Raw genomic sequence first — 22,787 nt, forward strand, 5'->3', positions numbered from 1 at the left:
CAAGCTCCCTTTAGGTTTGGGCATGCATTGAGCTGCCACTAAATTGATTTAACTCGCCAAATAAAACTTATCTGATGCCTGTATACAGCTCACAAATTTTCCTTGGAGGTCCAGCACTTAGAAAACAAATGATGATTCTCCTGAATGTTGTCTATGCTAACACAATCAATCCCAATTTGTGTCTGAATGAGTTTACCATGATAATCCCACCATTACTTAACTGGGGCAATCATGATTCTTGGTGTAAGGTTTGCACGACACTGATACAGACTATAAAATTCTTATTTTGGGGGCGTGGGCAGACTGGGCCAAGACGGTGGCTGCACATTAGCTGTGCTCTGATAACTCCTCTGCCATCCTTCATCATCTGTGCCCCAGACTGACCAACTCATCACCCTGAGGTTCTCAGGGACCATGTGTACTCCAGCTATTCCTGGTGCCATCAGCACCTTGCCGGGTCTGTGCCCCAGCTCCCTGGGGTGAGACGAGGCCTGCATGGGTCATGATACCCCCTGTGTTGCAGCTACTCTGGGGCTGAGACCTGAGCTGGAAGAGCACGCTTTTCCCTCTGTGGGAACGGATGCTGTGTGAACAGCTCTTGAGGGGCCTTGTGCCTCCATGTGCCCCCCTTTATCTGCCTGAGCCACATACCCTGTCCATCCAATGGGGCTCACCCAGCAAGACATGTAGAGATGGACTGGAGGGGGACATGGGCCCTGGGGATCGTCCTCGCTCACCTGTTATGATCGGACCTCCCCCTGCTTGATCAATGACCTGGGCGGGCAGGGGCGCTTGTTCCTGGCTACATATGCTCAACTTCCTGCCTCCCTCCTCCCCCCATTTGGGACAAGCAGGCTGGTGGGGGCACTGGGTTAGCCTGCACCATCAGAGAGATACCAACAATATTGGCCATCCATGAAGGGGGAGGGAGGGAGGGGAGATTCCTGTTGAAGCCACCAGAAGGCACTGCCCTGTTGCTCATGCTGCCTGCCAGGACCCACAGAGGCAAGCAGGTGGTGTAAAGCGCCCCACCTCTGACCTTCAACCCATGGACGGAGAGGCAGCCGGGACCTACACAACGACCCATTGCATAAGGGGACTGCCTAGTCACCCGAGGCCTGCCATCTCGTGACCCATATTTGACCTGAATAGTGGAGAACCCCACACCATTACACCCTCACAGGCACTTTTGAGGTTCCTGGTGAGGCTGGGGGATAGCCGTGGGAATCAATCCCTGACTGGGCTGGTAAGGGTGGTGGTCAAAGGAGACATTGCTCAGAGACCGCTCACTCTCCTTGAGTGGCATAAGGGAATGGACTGGTGTGTATAATTGGAGAAAACCATATACACCTCTAAAAGCTACCAGTGGAAGCACTCATCAATATGGAGCAAATGGAAGGAATACTAAGTGTTTAATCCCCTCATGAGGGACCACATATCAGCCAGAGAGTCACGCCGGGGTATGTGGGATAATGGTGCGATTGTATGTTTTACATGTTTTTACTGTGATGTTTGCAACTGGAAAATGTATAAAATTGTTTATAACAAAAAAATAAATCAGCTTTTTAACCAGAGAAAAGTGCTAGTTCATGTCTGCTCCGGTTAGTGAAAAATACCATCAATCTTGCCTACTGGCATTATTTCTAAACCAAGTGTTAGATGAGAAAAATTCACATGGCACCTATGGTAAAATTAGGGTGTGAGTTTAAAAAAGTGATAAGGTAATCTGTACTTTGGTGCTTTGTAAAAACACCAAAGTAGTTAACTTAGCCTATTCCTAAAATGAAGCCTCTGTATGACATTACAAAGAAACAGAAAAATGATTTGGTCCTGAGCTTTTCTAACTTATAAATAACGAGAAACAATTGCAGCTTCTTCTAAGTCTTGGTTTACTACTTATAGGTATGTTGCATTTTTCGTTCTCATGTTCAGTATTATATCTTCAACTAAATGCAGACTTTCTCCTATTTTCATTGTGACTCTCATGTTAGATGTGTTTCACATAAGCTTTATTCGGCCAACAGACCATCAAAGCAATACAATACAATACAATATAATATAATAATATAAACCATAATGTCATAGAAACATTTAAAAAAAGAATGATCCATGTTTGCCCGTCTTAAAACAATTTCAACTCATTGTAAATAAAAAGTGCGTATGCGCCATGCTGTTGCTAAAAACTTACTTACTGCGTAAATTGTCACATTTGAATTGTGGCTTTTTAAGATCCGCAAAGCTAAAAAACATTTCCTTAAATTCAATTCCCTACAGATTTTATATATCCATTTAAACCTTGGGATTGAATAGGCGGGACAAAAAAACATAAAATGTTCTACTGTTTCGGAAGGAATGCCACATACAGGACAGGTATCAGAGCTTGACTTAGGTCCCCATCTGCTCGTTAAGGCCTTCAGGGGTAGTGTTCCAAATCGAAATCTGGCATACAAACTTTTGCCTAACAAATCAGGTATTGTATCTAAGTATGGTTCAAACACAGGGTACCATTTAAAATCAATAAACGAGTTAGTTAAATGACCATTCGATTTCTGAGAAATGTAATTATTACATATGTGGGACCAGTAAGCTCTCTTCAATACTTTTACATGGGGCTTCACAAGTTGCTGGGGATTCTCCCAGAAGTTCCTCAGTCCTAGCATGCAAAACCAACTAGATACGTGTTTGATCCATGGTATGGACATGGAGTTAGAGGTTTTTAACAATTCTAATAGGGAAGACTTATATATAGCCAGTTCAGGAACTACCCAAAGCCTCACCCAATATAGTAGGGGCCGTAAGATAATCAAATCGGCTATACGTTTAAGCCCTAGATCTAAAAAAAGGGGGGTTAATGGGGTGCTAGTGGGACAAGCACATAGAGCCCGAGCAAAGCTATTCTCAATTTTAGTTATCCTACTGCTATCGGTCATGCCCCAAATCTCTGCACCATAAACAGCAGCACCCTGTGCCTTGGCCACATAGATCTTTACTGCTGGAGACACAACTTTAGCGATCGTATTCCTGTAAAGGCGTAATATGGATGCTGCCCGATGTTTCAAAAGCCCGCCACTCTTACCGACTTGTTCGTCCCAGAGGAGTGAGTCTGTAAGCCTCACACCCAAGTAGTCGATAGAGCTAACCTGGTCTAAAATAGCTCCATCTAACCTGATCGAACACTTCTTACGAGAGCCAGAGCGAAGCACCATCAATTTTGTTTTCTTCGAGTTCAGCTCTAAACCAAAATTCCAGCAGAATGATTTAAATCTATCCACAAGAATTTGCAGCCCCATAGGGGTCTTTGAGATCAATAGAGAGTCATCCGCAAAAAGAAGAATTGGGATTTTCTGATTGCCTAAGCTGGGAGCATCATTCTGGCATGTCATGAGTTCTTGGACCACCTCGTTAATGAATAAAGAAAACAAAAGTGGCGCTAGGACACATCCCTGACGAACACCTCTTTTAATGGGAAACTTGTTAGTCAGTTCGCCTTGGTTACCCCATCTTACTTGAGCGTATGTGCCTTCATGCATACGTGTTAATAAATGAATGATATCAGATGGTGCCCTTCTTTTGTGTAGCACTCCCCAAAGCTTGTCTCTATGGACCAGGTCAAAGGCAGAGCGCAGGTCTACAAAAGTGACATATAGTGTTTGCTTTGCCAAGACTACATATTTCCAGTGTAGCACGGTCAACCTAAATACCTGGTCAACCGTGCTAACTCTAGAGCGGAACCCTGCCTGAAGTGGTGATAGGATCTGCTGCTCCGTCACCCAACTCGTCAGTCTAACTAACAATTGTTTTGCAAAATTTTTTTGTAGGTTGTCAATTAAACTGACCGGTCTGTAGTTAATTGGAAGATTTACGTTGCCCTTTTTATATATTGGAATAATTTCTGCACCCTTCCACGTCTCAGGGATCTGTCCTCCTTTTGCGATTTTGTTTGACAGCATATTAATATACCAGGTCCAGATGGGTAACTCTGATTTATAAAGGTCACCTGGAATTTTATCAGGGCCTGGGGCTTTACCTGTCTTTAGAGATTTAATGGCGTCTGCAGTTTCTTCTAGAGAAAAGCAAATATAGCTTTCAGAGTTAAATAGATTCCCACTGGACGGAGAAGTGGCAAGGTTAGCATTGGGTGAAATTGGGGGGTATAGTCCCACTTTCTCACAATCGACAGTCCCAGTGGAGGCAGTTCCTTCGTACAAGAGAGAGAAATGATCCACCCAGGTACCAGGTTGAATATGGTTCCTTTGAATAAACCTACCCCCTCTCTCGTGCTTAGTCAGCAGTTCCCAAAAAAGCGTATTGTTGTTTGTTTTAGTAGCATCTAGCAAGTCCTGCCAAATAGCATCTTCCCAAGCTTTCTTTGATTGTAGGATTATCTTTTTATACGTGAATCTTGCTTGTTTGATTGCCCCCGTATACCCGGCCAGTATAGCCTTCCTTAACTCAGTCTTAGCCCTCATGCATGCATCATTAAACCAACTGCTGTTAGGTGAACCCCCATATTGCCGGTTTGCCGTGGCTACCTTTTTATAAAAGACACTCTCATGTTAGATTATTATCCTGCCAGTATTCCAAATGAAAAAGTTACTCTTCTTCTGTAACTCTCGTTACAATAGAGACTATCTAGCGGCAAATTCCTCTCCATTTGAATATTCCCCAAGTGTAATCTTGGATCCAGAAATGTTTCCATAGAACTTCTGTGCAACGGAAGGTGGTGTCATGAGGCTGTTCCGCTCCTGAAGTGACATGCAGGGCCTACGTAGGTGACAATCCTGCACGCTGACATCAGTTGCTTTTGAGACAGTCCTCACCTCCAGACACAGAGCCTCAAAATCAAACTGAAAGTTCAATGTGGAGATTCCTAGACTTGGGATCTTATTAATGGAGAGAGAGAGTAATCACCGAAAAGAAAAGGGGGGTGGGGGGGGGGGGGGTGATTGAGAGAAGGGTAAGTTAAATGCGGAATCTGCAGCTAGTTAGAGTCTCTACAGGAAACAGCGTCCCCAATGGTAAGTAACTTGTTCTTCTGATAGAGACTTCTAGCTGTAGAACTATCATCTTTTAAATAGATATCAAAACAGTACCTGCAGGAGGTGGGCTCAAACCGGAAAGTACTGCAGGACAAATTAAGTAAGGTGCACTTCTCAGCAGATTTGGCTGTCCAGACAATAGCGTTTCGTAAACGTATGAATGGACGCCCACGTAGCTGCCTGATGGATATCTATGACAGGGTCTTTGTGTGTTAACACAGTGGTAGCAACTTTGGTCCTCTGGAGTGGACTTGCAAGCCTTCAGGAGGTTGCTTCTCTGCCAAATATGTAGCACATTTTAATGCAGAGCTCGACCCAGTAGAAGATAGTACTCCTCTATGCCTTTCTGCCAGGTTCAATAACAATCCCTGCTAAGGTATGACAATTAAGAATGTGATTTACCTTTTTTTTTTTATATCAAGAGTCATTTGTCTTGCTTTTTGATTTCAGATCCAAATATTCCGGTTTGGCATTGCATATTTTTATGACACAATTTATGTGTGATGTATGAATGGTATGTTTGGCATATATGAGTGTTATATGTTTTAATGTTTTAGGGAAGGGTGGCTCGCTACCTATATATCATTGCTTTTTAAATTGGCTTTGTATGATTGTACATTAGAATGAAGAAAGACAATATGCAAATCATTCTTTGTGATTAGTTTATGCTTGTTGTGCATTTTGAACAAAAAAGTATTCCTTATACAGAACCTTCAGTTGGAGGTGGTTTGTTACGTCCTATCTTTCCTTCAATTGTCCCTATTCAGCTCCAATATCAACAACGGTTTTCAGGGATCCATTTGTTTACTTGAATTCTCTTTTGGGATCCAAACAATGGAGTCTCTTCTCCTCCATAGAGAGGTGAGGCAGAGTATAAAACGCTGGTGGAGTGATGGTTTGGCCGATGTTGAACGGCGTCACAACTTTTAGTTGAAAGGAGTTTGCAGAACCAGCTTCTCAGGGAAGATGGTGGTGTACGGTGGATGAACACAAAGCGCCTGAAACTCACTCACATGCTGCGCAGGGGTGATGGTGATAAGGAACACAGTTTAATAGTTAGACGCCTCAAAGGATCGCTGTAGAGCGTCTCAAAAGGAACACACATTAATTAAGTAAGGACCAGATTGAGGTCCCGTTAGAGTATCACAAACGGAGATAACCGAAACATATGTAAAATTGCTTCACAGCTGCTGAGTTAAACAAAGAGGGCTGATCAGGAAACCATAAGAAGGCAAAAGGCCTGAAAGAGCACCCTTAACTGTGCCAAGAGCAAGGCCTTGCCAGGCGAGAGGCGGAACAAATAGCAAATCATCAGACATTTTGGCCTGGAATGGGGTCAACCTGACAAGTGCTGCACAAAAAAACAAATTTGTCCAAATGGCAGACATACACAGTTTCACCAAGGGACCCCTGACTGCCAAAATGACATCAACCACCTGTGGAGGAAAGTCAAAGGTGTTCTGTTGTCACCACTTAATCTGCATTCAAGAAGGTGGAGTTTGTGAAGGCCTGCGAAGGCAGTGCCCCATTTCTGCGACAGCAGGTCCTCCCGAAGGGGCGGCCTGGCAGGAGGACAGATGCTCATATCCAGGAGTTCTGGATACCAGACTATCCATGCCCAATAATGAGCCACTAGGGTGACTTGGGCCTGGTTGGTCCTGATCTTCTTGAGAACTCGTTTGTATCAGCAGAAAGGCATACAGGAGTCCTGATGTCCACTCGAGTTGCAACATGCCTGAGCGAGAGACACCTTGAAAACTCCAACGCACAAAGGTGCCAAAACTGCGCATTCTGAGCAGTGGCAAACAGATCGAGCTAAAGTTCTTCTCCTTCGAGGAAAGAACTTGTGCCACCTCTGGATGTACCTGCCACTTGTGATCTGCTAGGCCCCGATGGTTGAGTTCCCTGCCCTGTCATTCAGGGAGTCTGCCAGGAGGTTTTCCACAGGACCATTACTTGGCAGTCAAGCAATTTGCAGAGGCGCAAGTCCACCTGGTACAGGGTACTCAACCTCACACCGCCCCAACCCTATTTGTTGCAGTACCACATGGTGGTTGTTGTCAGTGGGCAGCTATACCAGCCTCCCCTTGATAGACATCTGGAATGCTTTCAGTACCAAGCAGATAGTCCTCAGCTCCAAGAGATTGATATTGTGCTGGGACTCTGCCAGAGAAGAGAGGCCTCTGATGTCAACCTTTCTCATGTGCCCACCCCAGCACAGAAGCGACACATCGGTCACCACTTTTAGCTCTGGGCGGGAAAGGAAGAGATGTCTGACGCTGCCCAAATCACAGTCCAGAAGCTACCACTGCAGATATTTTGCAGTCTCCTCTGAATTCAGAATGTGATGGGAGAGGTCCCCTTGATGTTGGCTAACAGACTTCATATTTCACTACAGAGCCTGCATAAACCACCAGGAGTTCTCGACTAGCAGTTCGTAGGGGGCCATCAGTCCTGGCAGCTCCCAAGTTGACCTCACTGAAATCCAGGACCAAGGCTGAAAGATCAGGAACATTGCCTGACTGTCCTGCAATCCTTCCCTGTGTTACGGCACTATACCGAGTTGTGTCCAGAATGGTTCGTAAGAAGGGGAGGTCTGAGAAGGAGTCAGGATTGACTTTGTCACGTTGACAGTGAACCCCAAAGACGGCATGAAATTTGCAGTAGTCTGGAGTTGGCGGATGACTGCCTGGGGCGAGCCTGCCTTCAACAGCCAGTTGTCGAGGTAGGGAGAGAAGGGCATCCCAGACCTTCAAAGAGCTGCTACTTTTGTGAACACCCGAGGGGTCTGGTGAGACCAAATAGGAGCAGAAGAAACCAACTGAAAATGCTCTTCTCCTACCACGAAGCAAGGTGTTGCCAAAGGGCTGGCAGGAAAGGACAGGACTATGGAAATAGATGTCCTGCAGGTCCCACTCAACTATCCAATCTCCAGGGTCAAAAACAGACAAGATCTGGGCCAGGGTGAGCATTTTGAACTTCTCTTTGGAGGAATGCATTGAGAGGGCCCAGATCTAGAATAGGCCAAAGGCCTCCACCTTTCATAGGTACCAGAAATTAGCTGGATAACAAACACTCCCTACTTATAATGCTGGAACCCTCTTGAAAGCCCCATCAAAAGGGTTTGCACGCCCTGTTGCAAAATGGAGCAATGGCCCTTTGTCAGCCAGTGGGGTGATGGTGGCACTAGTGGTGGGGAATAAAGGAAAGATAAGGCATACCCTCTGTGGACGACCTGAAAGACCCACCTATCCAACATAATCGGTTGCCAACCTGGATAGAATTGGTGGACTCTGTCTCCCACAGGTGGCAGTGACCCTGGAATAATACACTGAAGAGGGTTGGCAAGTTGGGCTTTGGTGGGCGGTGGACTGTCCCTGCAGCTAAGGTCAGCGTGCATGCTGACCTTGGCCACGGAGCAGTGGTGCCCCAGCCCTATCCTGCGAAAATGGTGGGTTCTCTGCTGGGGAGAGAGAGTCTGCTGTAAGTTACGTCTTGTCAGTAGTCTTAAAATGAACCCTGGAATGGTTGTTGGCGAGCCTAGGAAGAAAGGCACGGAGCAAGCAGTAGCCCTACTCGCTTTGAAACATTAAAGGGCAGAATCAGCCTGGTCTTCAAACAAGCGAGTCATCTAAAAGCATGTCCATCAGGGAGGACTGAATGTCACCTGAGAACCCAGTCAATTATAGTCATGCATTGCGACCAGTGGCAACACCAAAGCCTATCACCTGTCCAACGGAGTCAGCAGTGTTCAAGCTACAATGAATTATGAACTTGGCCGCCTAGCGACCACCCTGAGTCGCCTGTGACAGAATAGCTCAAAGGTCTTCTGGAGCACCTGGGAGGAGTTCTGCCACTGAGTCCCTAAGGACATGAGTATAGCGGTCCAGCAAATAGGAGGCCTTAACTGACCGCAGGGCCAATCTGGCTGAGGAGAAAAAGTGTTTTCCTGAAGTCTCCATTCTTCGATTCCCTACTGGGGGAGAAATAGGGAAATTGCTGGGGTTGGTCCGGCTAATGGAAGCTTGCACCATGAGAATCTCCAGGGAGGCATGCTGCGACAAATAAGACTGGAGCAGGATAATGACGTCTGACAATTTGCCAGTTAATTGAAGGTCATGTACAAGGCTTAGCCCGAGCCCCTAGAAGGGTATTTGTCAAGGACTCATTGAAAGGGAGGAGACGCACAGAAGCAATCAGGCCAGGTTGTAGGACTTTGGTTAGAACATTAGTTTTCACCTCCATGGTGGAGGTCCAGGACTTCGCCCAACCTAAGCATAATAATGGCGTAGGAGGCTAGGCGGAGAGAAAACTGCAACCTCTATGGAAGCATATGGCCCACTAGCTTCCTACAAGTCCTCATACCAATTGTCATTAGCACAAAACTGCTCAAACACATCAGCCTGATCATAATCATTATCCCAGTCCATTCCAAAAAGTGAGTGTAAAAAATGTTGGGAACGGCACGAATTCCACTTTGACTTCTTATGTTTATTGTGCTTAGGGGAGGAGCTGGAGCACAAAAAACAGGGGCCTCTAGAGCAGCTCAGTCGACTCCGGAAACAGAACTGGGGTAGGACCTTGAAGAGGACTTGGAGCTTATTGTGATTATTGTGGCAATGAAGTCTCTCACCTTGCATTCCATGACTGCTTTCAGGTTTATCAACATGCAGACTCCACAGGTTCTACAGGCAAACCTGGTTGGGATCTGTCACAATCTGTTTGAAACATTCGACAGCAGGTTTTAAACAGGGTTTAAAACCTGTTGTCTTAGCGGGTGACATTTCTTGCTCATAATAGTGGATTTTGAGAAAAGTACATTCTTTTGGGAGATGAGGGAAGCTCTGTGTTAGACCTGACTGCCTTACAGTGGTCACCTCTAACTTTTTGCCTGCCTCCCTCCACTTTTTGGATACTGTTTTTGCTGGTTTTAAGACTCTGTATACTTTACAAATGCTAACCAGTGCTAAAGTGCATATGCTCTCTCCCTTTAAACATGACGACATTGGATCATACCCAATTGGATTATTTAATTTACTTATATGTCCTTGGTAAAGTGCACTATATGTGCCCAGGGCCTGTAGATTAAATGCAACTAGTGGGCCTGCAACACTGATTGTGCCACCCACTTAAGTAGCTTCTTAACCATATCTCAGGCCTGCCACAGGCCTGAGATATGGTTACGGAGCACTGCAAATTCGACTTGGCATTTAAAAATACTTGCCAAGCCTAAAACTCTCCTCTTTCTACATATAAGTGACCCCTAAGGTAGGCCCTAGGTAATCCATAGGGCAGGGTGCTGTGTAGGCAAAAGGCAGCACATGTACCTGTGTAGATTAAATGTCCTGGTAGTGTAAAACTCCTAAATTCGTTTTTACCCTGCTGCGAGGCCTGCTCCTTTCATAGGCTAACAGGGCTACCCTCATATACGGTTTCAGTGGTAGGTGCTGATCTGAAAGAAGTAGGAAGGTCATATTTAGTATGGCCAAAATGGTAATGCAAAATCCTGCTGACTGGTGAAGCTGGATTTATTATTACTATTTTAGAAATGCCACTTTTAGAAAGTGGCATTTCTTAGCAACATAAATCCTTCTGTGCCTTACAATCCACGTCTGGCTGGGTTCAGTTGACAGCTCCCTTGTGCATTAACTCAGACAAACCCCAAACACAGGATGCTCAGCCTCACTTGCATACATCTGCATTTTATATGGGTCTTCTTGGGCTGGGAGGGTGGAGGGCCTGACACATGTCAAAGGACAGTAGCCTGCCCTCACACAAAGGACTCCCACACCCCCTACTGGGACCCGGGCAGACAGGATTGAACTGAAAGTGGACCTTGTGCACTTCTAAGCCACTCTTTGAGGTCTCCCCCACTTCAAAGGCACATTTGGGTATTTAAACAGGGCCTCTGCCCCTACCAACTCAGACACTCCACAGGATAATTAGGATTCTGTGTGACTTACTCTGACTAGAGTGAGGGATCTTGCTTGGACAGGGGGTAACCTGACAGCCAACCAAAGACCCCAATTTTAAACACTCTGGATCTGCGTCTTGAGGTTCAGAAAAAAAGAACTGATGTCAGCGGACAAGAGTAGAATTGATATAGGCCATGCACATCACTTCTGGAGCAGAAAAGCATCAGCACGGGGCCACGGAGCTCCACCTTCCTGAATGCAGAAATATTATAAATAAGTTTACAGATCCAGCCTGAGGCTTGTGGAATATTCAAAAGTTGAGGAATCTGCAGCTAGAAGTCTCTATCTGACACGATTTGCCTATTGTCTGGGCATTATGATGCCACAGAGATGGGATCACTTGATCACAGGTTGTGGTATTTGGTGACCGTAACATGGATTTTATAAGATCACATCTTTCGACATAGCATAATTTCCAATCAAGACATCTTAGTTATATCCAGCTTGTTGTGGAATCATCCCTGCTTCCTGTGATATTTATAATAGCAATATGGTTATGTGGGGAGACTCTTTGCCTGTGCTCTGAGGTGTCCTTGTTGTTCTGCCTATTCCATTCAGTTCCTAAGGATCTACTGTCTCACCCTTTATTATAAGTCGCTTTCCATAATCTGAAATAAAGTTATGATTTTGCAGTTATGTGTAATATTTGCTAGCTCAAACCCAGGTCACTGCAAATACAAATCTACAGCTGCAATTCATGTTTGATCTGTTTGGATTATCACCATCACCAATAGTTTTCTCCTCTTTCTTAATAAACACAACACAACAATATTGCTGTTTGGATCTCTCTCTAGGCTGGAAGCTTTTGCTGTGTCTGACCTAGAAAGACACTCTCAATTCCGTTTTGAAGAGGCTGAGACAATTTATAAAAATATTTAATTTTCTGAGTCCACTTTGTCTATTTTCACCCTCACTCACCACCCTTCAGTAATACTTGTACTTATCTTTCTTTCCTCCATGTTGTTAGGTTTGTTGAGGTAGTGGAAAAGGCCACTTGACCCAAAAAATGCCCAGTTTTTCAGGACCTGTGTGACTCTAATAAAAGTGTGCATTTTGCGAAAACCTCTTGGGGGTACCTAATCACAGTGAAGTACATTTGTCTTTTAGGTTGTCAACAGCTCTTAGCTCATGAAATCTTAATGTTTGTGGTTCCAGGCGGACAAAGCATCAAGCAAAGGATACAGGATATGAGCATGCAGACACCATGCCTTTCAGTAAAGGCTTCTCTATGGTCATGTTTTCAGGTCACTGTTTTTAAGTGTAACCTTCTAGACAGGTCAAAACTTGTCCTGCTGAAATTGGTTCAATTTTAGCCTAATGAAATAAAGAGTTGAATAAGACAATATGCTTGACTTCATAAGAATTGCCAGAGGTAGGTGGGGGATCAAATATATATATATATATATATATATATATATATATATATAAAAAAAAACTCTACTCTGTAAGACGACCTAGAACCAATGTATCTAAAGGGAAATTGATGTCCTAATTTGTTTAACCAGCAAGTGTTTTACTGAAAAACCTAACCAAAATATGTTCCTGGCATTCCAATTCCCGGTATAAATTGCTAATACACGAATTAAGGATTGATTCACAAATGGTCTGCACACAAGTTCCATTAGGTTTTAGTAGGGTGTGCAGGGGCAAGCTCATTCCCGTAGCTAACACACAGAATCAGATATCGAATTTTACCCTAGTAGGTTGCGTTATGAATAATCTACCAATGTTTTTAAACACAGGAGAACATGTGGTAAGCTCAGTGTTTTTAGGGGGAACCCCTTACGAGGCAGGTGAACATTTACAAAATTATATATTTGTGGATATTTACATGCCATTGTAAGTATTTTCCTACCCATGAAAAACATTAGCAAATATCCTGTCAGGGTAAGAAAAGGGAAGATTCAACAGCATAATCCATGTGGATACAGAGGAATAGGTTTCTTTGGGTGTTAGAGGGGGGAGTTTAAAATATTTTCCCAGACAAGCAATAAACAAAATCGAAAATATTGCAACAGTGTAAAAATTCTACTTCTGAACATTTGGTGCACGGTTTAGCACATGAACACCTAGGAGTGTTATACATTTTCTGAAGCACAACTGAGACATTTTGCATCTTTGAGTCCCATAAATGCTATAAGTTTAATACAAAGGAATAACTCTTGACAGGTACATGTGCAATTTATTTTTCTGAGTTTGTGAATCTTGGTCCAAGTGACTGACAGGGTTCATTTGTTTTTTTTATGATGGAAAACTTACAAAAAATAAACATCTACCTCCAGGTGTGCGGGTCAATGTCAAATACTGTAATACTGAGGATTCCAACATACAATGCTATGTTACTATTGCCAATAGCTTACATTCTGCACCATTCCACAAGCATTAACTCTGCTTTATGATGCGATTTAGTTTTTATATCACTACTTTCAAATGCTGTGATCTTTCTGTGGCCATCGAATAGTTTTTGCTCCTTTCACAGCTGGCATAGCTTACAGTAAATGCTGATACTGACCTTTGTTGTACTGGCACCCCAGAAGTTCCACCTTCATAGCGATTTTCTGATGCCACATCATTGGATTAATTCTCACAAACCGTGCCATAATGGGTGGAATAAAATTATTGCGTACTTCCTGATAGTAATTTGTGTTGCCCTGAAAAAACTATGAAAAACATTTTGATATAGTACAAATGTCTAAAATGTAACACCGAATTACACATACACATATTTGATTCTTACATTATTCTCTATCTAGTGTTGAATTTACCATACCTGTATCTGAGGCAAACAAGAATCCGGTTCAGGAGAGACATTAGATGCTGTTTTTTTTAGTTAAGGGTTGAAAGACGATGGAATACCCTTCAGTTAATGTCTACCACATGATCCTTCTCATTAGTGATAAACTAATAGAATATCCTTTATCAAGTGGAGAGGTCACTGAACAGAAGAACTGGCATACAACTAAAAAAGTACAAAAGCAGGTCTGACAAGCTGGCACAAAGCCACATTCTAATCTCAAAACCTTTATCTTGACCATAAGCCAATGTCAACAATGTAGGTTATGGGAAACGCAGCATGAAAAATTGCACAATGTTCTGTTAAGCACAGCAGCAAAGCATAGGTGTTAATTCATGTGTTAGGTTTCGTTTCCACTGAAACATTAATTCACCAATGTTGAGAAAACACATCTTCTCGCTGAGTTATTCAGGTGTACATAGTCTCGTTATATACATTCCAGTGAAAGGGTTTCCATCAGATCAGAAATGCATTTTAAACAAATTAGGTTTCTTAATCAGGAGACCTACACATCTTTATTTTTAAGTGACATTTACAAAAGCCAAACACAGAAATTCTACACCACATCTCAACATATTTAAAGTTGCATGAATAAGTATCCTGGTGTTATCACGACCTCTACAAGTGTTCAAGGTTTCCAGACGTGCATGCAGTCTAGCCTGTGTCTCTGCCTTTGACTACCATTACTCAAAATCCTATATACTGATATGCACATAGGAGTGGAGTGACCTCGCCGCCCAAATGAGCTGTTTATTCTCAAAGGACTGCCTTCTCAGTACACTTTGAAGATGTTCCTTTGTCAGTTGTAGCCCCCTTGCTTCAACATGCATATTCTGTGTTCTATAATAAAACCTCCCAAATCGTATTTTTTATTTAGAACTTCTCTGTTAAAGGGTGGTGCTGTTCCTGCTCCAGTAAGGGTGTGGAATGCATTTATCTTTTATGTCATTCATTTTTGTTTTGATGCGTGTATGTTACTCTATTTTACATACACGTTTTGCCATACAGACTAGTAAGTAGGCACAAACGTCTGTGTCACAAGGAGTGTGACATCCTTCACCTTTTCTCCCATGCATGAATGAGTAACAGTGTTAACTTTAAAAACAAAACAGCAATACCCTTGAAGCAAACATTATTTTCAAAGCATACAGATAAAAGTGACTTGTTACACTTTCAGAATCTCACTGATAGATCACTGAATCACAACCAACCTCCCATTCTCGCCAATTAAGCCTATCAGATGGATCACTTTAGAAGATGATGATTAGGTAGGTAAGAAAAATAAAACGTAACCAAATTTTGCATTATGAAAGTTAAATAGAAGCAGGCATGGCGAAAACTAAAGCACATAAATCTTCCAAACATTCTAAAATGTATATAAAAAAACGATAGTCAAAATTACATTTCTGTCTCTGAATAAGACCTAAACGCAAATGTCAATAAATTAAATATCACAATATCTGAAATGAAGGTAGAAGTAACTGACGAAACAATGCCTAACAACATCAAATGCCTTAAGATTCCCAGCCGAGATGTTTCCAAGCCTCCAGAGTTCTGCCAACGTCTCCTGGAAAATTCAACATTTGAACCATTTTCACCTTCTTCATTGGTGTAAAGCACCACACCCACTATAAATCGCACTTGCAATTTCACTTATGAATGTGGATTTCAACATCTTTGCCCCTGGTCTTGAAGATGCAATGCTCAATCTAATTAACGTGTATCTAACAGGATCTGTAAATTGGAATATATCCTCTAACACCTGATTAATCTCAAACATCATAGCTTCAGCAGAGAAAACAGTTGAGACAATATATTACACAATGAGAAGTAATTTGGTCGAGGAGAACGGAACTAGATTTGTAAATCTATGGAAACACAAGGCATTCAAAAGATTCTTATATACTCTTAAAATCTTCTGTGAATCCAAAAGCACACATCCTGATTAATGGTTTGCTTTCACCAGCATTCAGACTTCGTACATGTCAAGATTGCCTCCTCTCCGCATTTCTCTTCATCTGTGGCATGGAATCTTTATTTGGAAGAATACAAATCTCACTAAAATGTAAGAAGTTGTAAATCCACTTAATACAAATTAGCAGTCTACACAAATGATATGCTAATCCTTCTAAATAACCCGAACGAGTATATCGCTAATTAATTACAATAAATTATAATATATGCAAACATCTCTGGAAACAAGCTCAAAGAAAAACTGAGGATCTCCAGCTTGTAAATGAAACACACTGGCTCAATGTAAAAATCAGATATAACCCATGAACCATTACGTATCTGGGAATCCTTTTGGTAAAACGCGTATCCAACACATACATCATCATCCAGACTTATCAGAGGTTATCAATGAGAGAACAATCTTATAATCTGCACTCACCTTCTCATGGTCGGGAAGGTTGGGCACTATTAAAATTATTTCCACATTCAACATTCTATACTCATGCCAATGTTTCCTCTTACTCGCCCCTTCAACCTTTTTTTCAAAGGGATAAACACAAATATGACAACATATCTATGGCATGGTATATAGCCAGATAATCTACATGTAGAAGCTTGTTAGGTTTTCAAGTCTACCACGAATGCATGAGCACTTTACAGACGTACTATTGTCAAATGGACATAACAAAATCCCAACAATACTGAACTCCTTGCAAAGTGGATAAGCTTTAAATCTCCCTCATAAAAGGAACAGGACTACCAAAGAAAGGTGAACTTACATACACCAAAAAGACACCTGGTAGAAGAAATTCCACGCCAGCAACGGAAATAACTGGACCCAAATTAATCAAACACCACATAGAGGTGCCAATGTATATAAAAAAAAACTGATCTTCCCAATACTGAAGGGTACAATGCGGAAGACACCCCTTAATTTGTCTGTCTGCATTGATTAGCCAATGTAATTCATTTTTATCGACCAGACAGATTCGGCCAAGTTGTCCTTTGCAAGGATAGTTAGCAAATGATGATGATGCTGTGTTGGCTAAGCAAATCAGGACACACGCTCTTCAACTATCCAGGTCTATCCCCATTTAGAAAGTGCATCCATGGGAGGATACTATACATCTTTAGTCACATTACAAGAAATCGCTAACAGCCCTCCTTCAGGTTATCCTGGACAGTATCTCCCTACTGCTTGTCCAAAAAGTAGCCGCCTAGGCTCACTAAACGTCCCTAAAATTGCTTCTTTACAAAAGAAAACCTACAGCAAGAAATATCTTATCCCTCCAACAAAAGACGAAAGGAGAAGTGTACTATACAAAATACCTAGCATTTAACATGAAATAATGAACTCCACTCCCAAAACTGAAGGCATAAAGAACAAATAGTATTGGCAATATTTAAATAGCTGCGAAATACACCTAGGATCGAAAGCAAATTACCATGAACAACATCCCCATGTGTTTCTTTCAAACCTACATAGTTCACACGTCTGTCCTGCCAACAATACTCTAAAACCTATTGACTCACACTTTACACTCATCAGCTTTCCAATAGTCCTACTGATCACTGCAATTACTATCATTCTGGTATAACATGTAGCCCCATTGCATTTGTTTTTGTATACTGTGATGTGCTGTTCTAAGTTGTATTTTATGTTAAAAAATAAACTTACTGGTCTTAAATCAAAAAAATTAAGGATTATGTAACTGATGTCTCCTGCAAACAACATACTGCAGTCTTGTTCGATGGAGTGTGCCGTCCAGCACCAGAGCACTGAACACAATGTAGCATACCACAGAGTCCATCTGCCTTTAAAGCTGCTGCCAACTTCTAGTATCAGTATGAAGTCAAGATGAACACAAGAAGCTATGTACACAACAAACTCCACTGCACGACTAATCCCAGAACCAACCTGTGGCACGAATGAAGACACTATGTAAACGATTTAACGTTTTCTTTACTGAGGCCTGCCTTTGCTGTAGGGATGGTCTACGGGGGGCATCCAATCAACCTAAAGTCAGATCTACAACAATCTCTTTTTTTTTGTGTTGAATTTTTTTTATTAACACTGCAAGATGATACAAAATCAAAGAGGGACCGGGGTCCCAGCATGAACAAACAGTGATACATAATAGGTCATATAGTAAAGAAATAGAATAAAACAATGAAACACAACCAATCACATTTCAGAGGCATAAAAGATGGGCAGTTTGCAATGAAACATTAAGAAAATAAAAAGAAGTCGAGCTTTCGGATTTAAGGGAAAAGAGAAATAAAAAAAAGAAAGGAAGAGAAAAAGAAAAAGCGGGAACTCAGAAGGGTGGGGGAGGGGAAAGGGGAAAGGAGGAAAGGGGGAACAATAGGATGATGATGGTACAAAGCCGCCTAGCCGCGCAGTGGTACGAATGTCACTTCTCTCTGAGATGGGACTTAGGTCTGAGTCACACCGTAGCGTCGATGTACGTTAAAACGCCAATATAGGCAGAGTTCCTTCACGTCAGGGGTCAAAATATCAGGGTATCAGTTTACTGAGACATCGCAATATCAAAAAAGCAGAACAACTGGGACCGTTTGGACCCAGGCATTCCCTCAGCATGGCCAGTGTTGGTGCCTTGTACTACAGCTGTGACTCCGAGAGGTGCGACTACGAGGGAGTCTTGCAAGGGAGGGTGTAGAGGGCTAGGATCGAATCTCTGAAAGGAAAGGGACAGGAGAGAGAGAGGGGGGAGAGAATAGTGATAGCAGCAGGAGGACAGTGGGGAATGGTGAGGTGGGAGGGGGAAGGTCGGCATACAAGAGGTGGGGAGGGTAGTAGGGCAGGGGGAGAGGATGAGGGAGAGTGAGCATATCTAGGTGAAGCCTTTGTGCAGGAGAGAGAGGGGGGGCACTGTAAGCTAAGGGCTCAAGAGAGATTAAGATGCAGTAACCAAGACTTCAACTTGGACCAATGTTCTGTATCTACTTATAGTTGGAATCTCAATGAGAAGCTGTCAGAGACGTGAGTAAGAGACGTAAAAGACGTAAAAGACAAGAGGCGGTCTGCAGCGAGTAAGGTTGGTGTCGGGCAGCCTGCGCCAGTCCTGCAGTAAGGAAGGGGGTCCACACCTGGTTAAATATCTGGGCCGGGTACTGCAGATTATAGATGACTCTCTCATGAGTGGCTATGCGGGTCATAGCTACAATCCATTCCTCCGGTACTGGGGAGGTCATCGATCACCAATGGCGGAGAATGCAAATTTTTGCAGTAGCTAGCGCCGTATGTAACAGTCGTCTATGCGGTCTGGACAGGGCCGGGAGAGAGGTTACATCATGCAATATGATAAGAGAAGGGGGAGTGGTGATGGAAGCAGTATAGACTCAGCCAGAGTGGAGCCCACCACAGCCCACAAAGGCCAGACCGTCAGACAAATCAATTAAAATGTGTATCAAGTCACAACACGTCTCCGTACAAAGCCAACACATCGCATGCGGAAGAAGTTCCGTCTTGTGCAGCTTCGCTGGGGACCAATACAACTCATGCAGCACCTTGAAGAGAGAGAACTTTAAACAGGCCTCCCGGTTGCCCCTGTCCAGAGCCTCCAGGATGTCCTCCCAGTCCTCTGGATCAAAAGTCCGTTGCAGACGATCTTGCGATTGCAAGCGTAGTTTGTCCAGAACAGGCTTGGAGTATAACTGCCGGATGAGGACCCCATAGAGGCCCCCCATGACGCCCATATGCTGTCCCCACGCCTTCAGGTAAGTCACCACAGGCAAAGTCTGGAGCCCCCGTCGGATGGTGTCAGCACCCTGATGCAAGAAATGGTTGAGTTGAAGGTATCTCCACTCTTGCCGCAGATGAAGATCGAATTCCTCCAGCAGCCTAGTGAAAGGTTTGAGCACGTCACCTTCTAGAACCTGAGCAAGTTCATGGATACCGGCCCTGCTCCATTGTGGCCAGTTGAGCAACTCACCGCCTATCCGTAGTCCATTGTTGTTACACAAGGGGGCCTGGGCGTGGAAGAGAGGGTGGTCCCCGAGCAGGCGGTGGACCCTGCGCCAGGCCTCCCGGGTCGCCCTCAGGATCGGGTTCGCCGAGCTAGAGGATGAGAGGTCATAACAATAGAGCCCTCCAAGTCCCCCATCAGTGGAAAGCAACACCTTATACCCACATGGGAGCGGCAAGCTAGTAGCTTGGCGGGTGCTAGGCGTGGCCGCATGGAGCCCCACACGAAGGCTCTGATAAGAGTATCAATGCTCCGCAAAGTAGAGAGAGGCACTTGTAAGGGTAAGAGCCCTAAGACATAAGTGAAACGAGGCACTGTGACCATCCTGACCGCCTGTACCATGCCCTACATGGAGAGGCCCAGGTGGTTCCATTTTGCAAAATCAAGTTTCATTCGCGCAATAAGGGGGTCTAGATTGTCCGCCACCATGTGCACCAAGCCTTGGTTGACCAACACCCCCAGGTATTTGAAGTATCTCGGAGTCTAACGAAATGGGAAGCTGAGGAGTGCTGCTTTTGTGGTCACACGCAAAAGGGAAGCACCTCGCTCTTGTCCCAGTTAATACGGTAGCCAGAGAGGGGTGCAAATATGTCAATGATCTCCAGTAAGGCTGGTAGAGATCACTCGAGGTCCATTAGGGTTCGAAGATCCTCATCGGCGTATAGATAGAGCTTGGAAATGCCATCCGGCAGAGTGAGACCTGTTACGGAAGGGGAGGAGCGGATGGCTGCGGCAAGGGGTTCCATCGCCAGGGGGAACAAAAGGGGAGAGAGGGGGCATCCCTGTCGCGTCCCTCTGCGGATGGGAAAGGGGGTCGAGAGGAAGCCTCCATAGTTAACTCGTGCTGTGGGCTGATCATATAGCAATCGTATCATAGAGATAAATCAGTCTCCCAAACAAAATCTTTCCATCGTCGCAAACTGATAGGGCCACTCTATATGATCGAACGCCTTCTCGGCGTCCAGAGACAGGGCCGGCGCAGTCTCTGGCAGATCCTTGGAAGCCCACAGGGTATGGCACAGAGTGCGCAGGTGGTTCCGGGAGGTGCGGCCTGGTACAAACACCACTTGAGTGTAATGGATCAGGGACGGTATGACTTTACGTAGCCTATTTGCCAAGATACTAGCTAGGATTTTGATACCACTGTTTAAGAGAGAGATGGGTCGGTAACTACTACACAGCAGGGGGTCCCTCCCAGGTTTTGGTATAATTGCTATTGTGGCAATGTTGGAGATGGCTCCTAGAGCTTTCGTCTTGCAGGCTTCACTCAAGGCCTCATGCAAGATGCCAACCGCCTCTTACCCCACCCATTTGTAAAATTCCGCCGGGAACCCATCCTCCCTGGGCGACTTGTGGTAAGGTAAATCAGAGATGACTCTCTCTATTTCCAGCCTGCTGATTTCCCCTTCCAGGAGGCTGCGCCTGTCGTCTGACAAAGAAGGTAGATCAAGATCAGCAAGAAAAGCTGCAATCTGAACAGGGCTAGACGTCTCCGGCGTATAAAGGTGCCGGTAGAAGGAAGCAAACTCATTTGCTATCAGCTGCGGGTGTGTAAGCACGTCCCATGAGGGGGTGCGAATGGCCGGGATAGCGAGAGCAGCCGTCCTATGACAAAGCTGAGCTGCACGCAGCCGGCCTGCTTTTTCGCCTTGTTCATAGTGCCTCCCCTGTAGACGCTGTAGGGTGTACTCGGCCTGGGAGGTGTATAACTCATTAAGAGGCATTCGGGTGCGTTCTAGACTCCGACGCCCTGGAAGAGAGGGGTGGTCAGTGTATTGGCATGCAAGACGACAGATGTCAAGTTCCAACGCCACCTGTCGCTCTTTCCTTTCTTCATTTGCTAATGCCGCGTCACGCATGAGCTGCACCCCCGGATCGTTGCCTTAGCTGCAGCCCACATGGTTCGCCTGGAGTCAATAGTGCCCAAGTTGCTTTGGGCAAAGGTGGACGCATGGCCTCTCAGCTGTGTCTTGCCCTGAGGGGAACAATACCTGTGAATGGCAAATCTCCACAGTTTGCGGCCCAGGGATACCAGGCCCATCTGGACAGCGACGCTGACTGGGGAGTGGTCCGAGAGACCACATTCAAGCATGCATCATGGGTATGGGCCACTAGGTTATGGGACATAAGGAATTAATTGAGACGAGATCGGGTGCCATGCACCGGTGACAGGAAGGTGTACTCCCTGTCAGCCGGATGGGTCAGCCTTCAATGACCCACCAGGATATATCGGACTGAAGGGCTCTGTCGGCATTGTTACTAACTTCCAAGGGTCCCGTCCTGTCTAATACTGCGTCTCTGGCTAGGTTTCAGTCACCCCCTATCAAATAGCGGGTCACCCCAATTTCCGTCAAGAGGCGGTTGATTTGCAGGAAGAAAAGGCGCTTTGGGCCGATTGGCACGTAAACGGAGCCCACGCACAGTGAGGAATCGCCTATATTTAACTTAGCAAACACATAGCGCCCCTCTAGGTCAGTCCATGCTTTAATAACTGCGGGGAGAGGGTTTTGCACAGCATTTCCAGGGGACGTTCCCTGTATCGGGTGAGGTTGGGCTGCAGCTGAACAGTGTAGTGCCCATCCAATCCCTGTGTAGTTTGCTAGACTTCTCTCTGTCTAAGTGTATCTACTGCAGTAAAGCTATATCAGCCTGTTTGGAGTTAAGGTAGGACAGGACCTTTTTTCGTTATATAAAATGGGTAAGACCGTTTACATTCCAAGATATAATCCGCAATGGTACCGAAGGGGATAGGTTAGGGCCTACCATCACAAAGCCCTAGTGGAGAAGGCAAAAAAGAGGGAGGTGATGGAGGAGAGAAACTAAGATCCAGGAAAGGGGGGTGGGTGAAGGGGAGACACAAGGAGTGGTTCAAGAGGGAGGGGGGGGAGGACAGGGCAGCGCGAAAGCACGCAGCAGGCGCGTGTAAGAGCCTGCAACAGAAGTCATGCAACTATGACAGCGTACTGCAGCACACATTTAGCATTGAAAAGCAGCCAAACTTAAAACATATTGCAAACAAATAGATCCAATAGAACAA

General features: G+C 44.6%; 1 protein-coding gene across 3 annotated transcripts in view; it reads right to left on the minus strand.

Moving 5' to 3' along the window:
• DCBLD2 (discoidin, CUB and LCCL domain containing 2) overlaps window positions 1-22,787 on the minus strand; it is a 529,217-nt gene that overhangs the window by 182,753 nt on the left and 323,677 nt on the right. For all 3 annotated transcript variants that reach the window (XM_069204886.1, XM_069204888.1, XM_069204885.1), the window contains exon 10: window positions 13,527-13,674. In XM_069204886.1, coding sequence (XP_069060987.1) covers window positions 13,527-13,674 — 148 coding nt within the window. The remainder of the gene's footprint in view (window positions 1-13,526; window positions 13,675-22,787) is intronic.

Source organism: Pleurodeles waltl, chromosome 8 (assembly GCF_031143425.1).
Source record: "Pleurodeles waltl isolate 20211129_DDA chromosome 8, aPleWal1.hap1.20221129, whole genome shotgun sequence".
In the NCBI taxonomy this organism is placed as follows: domain Eukaryota; kingdom Metazoa; phylum Chordata; class Amphibia; order Caudata; family Salamandridae; genus Pleurodeles; species Pleurodeles waltl.